The 1,873-nt window shown below is 48.3% G+C and overlaps 1 protein-coding gene across 1 annotated transcript in view; it reads right to left on the bottom strand.

The window, feature by feature from the left end:
* ACCSL (1-aminocyclopropane-1-carboxylate synthase homolog (Arabidopsis)(non-functional)-like) overlaps window positions 1-1,229 on the bottom strand; it is a 22,955-nt gene extending 21,726 nt beyond the window's left edge. Inside the window, exon 1 of the mRNA XM_011963556.1 lies at window positions 676-1,229. Within this exon, the coding sequence (XP_011818946.1) occupies window positions 676-1,179 (504 nt within the window). The 5' untranslated portion in view covers window positions 1,180-1,229. The remainder of the gene's footprint in view (window positions 1-675) is intronic.
* Window positions 1,230-1,873: the final 644 nt, after the last annotated feature.

Below are 1,873 nucleotides of genomic sequence, written 5' to 3'. Positions count from 1 at the left end.
GAATTCCTGGACTTGAGCAATCCACCAACATTGGCCTCCCAAAGTGCTGGGATTACAGGCGTGAGCCACCACGCCCGGCCCCTTAGTGTAACATTTTAACATCTCCCATCCACCTCTGTTCACACCTCCTGCCACAGCACCAGTGGTCCCTACTCTGGCCACTGGCCCTCCTTTCCCAATCACTCCTAGCCCTTCGCATCTTGAAGGTTTTACCTGTGCTGTTCCTCCTGCCTGGAAGGTCATGGCCATGACCATCACTGCATGGCTGGCAGATTCAGCCTTTAAGACATCTTTCCAGACCACCTGATGTGGGCATCTCTTTCATGCTCTTGGGAAGATTATTAATGTCTGTGCCCCAGTTGCTGACTCCATCACTATACTAAGTTCTGTAATGGCAGGCTCATTTGCCCCTGTGACCACAGGGGCCAACTCCTAATAATTAAGAGCTGGGATTTAGGGAGAGGGAAGGATTTGGGGGTGGAGGGAGTTTTCCAACTTTCTGGGGCATTGTCACTTTATTTCTGCAATTACTCCCTTATCTGCAAGATGACAAGAGTGCCCATTTCATAAGGATATAAAGAATGAGAGCACATACAGCACTTGGCCCAGGACTCAGTAAATCTGAGTGACTGGAGCCCGTGAGGATGCTGCCCACCCCCCACCCCAAATTCTCACCAAGGTGTTCTTGTCCTTATGATATTTATCTTTTTGATAGGCATTGTAGTCCTGGAAGCTTGACTGATAGAAGACAGAGATATCAATCCCACGGTTGGATAGGTCACGGCTGACAAAGGCAGCTTCACAGTCACTCAGTTGGGGAACTGGATCAGGCTGCCCAGACAGTTGGTCCCTATGCCCATATCTGACATCACCCCTAGAGTCCTCAGAAGGAAGAGGCACTTGGAGCTCCAGGACCCTTGCAGCCTCACACTGTAGGAGGTTGATCATCCGGCATATTAAGCAACTCAGAAGGGCTTCCTTCTCACGGATGGCCTGTGTGTGCCTCCTTTCCTCCAGTGACAGTCCCTGTCTGCTCATCAGCTGCACGAAGTGCTCCCTCATGGCCTGCCGCAAGTGCAGTGTTATCTCCAGCAGCTGGGGATAGATGCTGTGGTCTCTGGGGACCTGGTCTCTCCTCTGGCCGGAGGGCACAGGAAGAGTGTCTGACCAATGACTCATACTCCAGGTATCTTTACTGGCCTCTGCGGGCTGCCTGGCACCTACGGAGAAAGAGACCATTGACATTGGAGCAAAGGAAGATCTCCTGGACCCTCAGTTCCAGGAATGGATGGAGACAGAACAGATCTCAAACTGGTTCTTCTTACTTCCATACCTTGGTTATATGACCAGATTTGTTCATGAAGAATTACCTACTCATTAGGGCAATGAGTATGTGGCCCCCAGCCTAGACACTGAGTGCTCTACTTCAATGGCATTAGAATGTGTTCTGAGGAAGAGCAGGGGGATATGAACAAGGAGGCTCTGGATTCTCCACCCTGTTCTTCAACCTGAGCAGTTCCTGCTTTGTTTGGTTAAATAGGAAAAAAGCGTTTCTACTGCTCAAAAACAATCACCATCACTACCCACTGAGTAAAACATTCTGCTAGAATCAACTAATGCCTGAGGGCCAAATCTGGCCTGCCACTTATTTTTGTAGATAGTTTTATTAAAACACAGCCCCATTCATTTATTTATGTCTTGATTATGACTGCTTTTGTATTACAATGGCAGAGTTTAATAGTCATGACAGAGACCACGTGACAGAGACCATATGGTCCACTAAATATAAATATGGTCCTAAAATATTAACTGTCTGGCCCTTTACAGAAAAGGTTTGCCAAGCCCTGTTCGAGAACATCAGCCCTTCTTTTTG

Source organism: Colobus angolensis, unplaced genomic scaffold (genome assembly GCF_000951035.1).
Source record: "Colobus angolensis palliatus isolate OR3802 unplaced genomic scaffold, Cang.pa_1.0 Scaffold61, whole genome shotgun sequence".
NCBI lineage: Eukaryota > Metazoa > Chordata > Mammalia > Primates > Cercopithecidae > Colobus > Colobus angolensis.
Note: the sequence above shows the minus strand (reverse complement) of the source record. Positions and strands in the feature narration are given on the sequence as shown.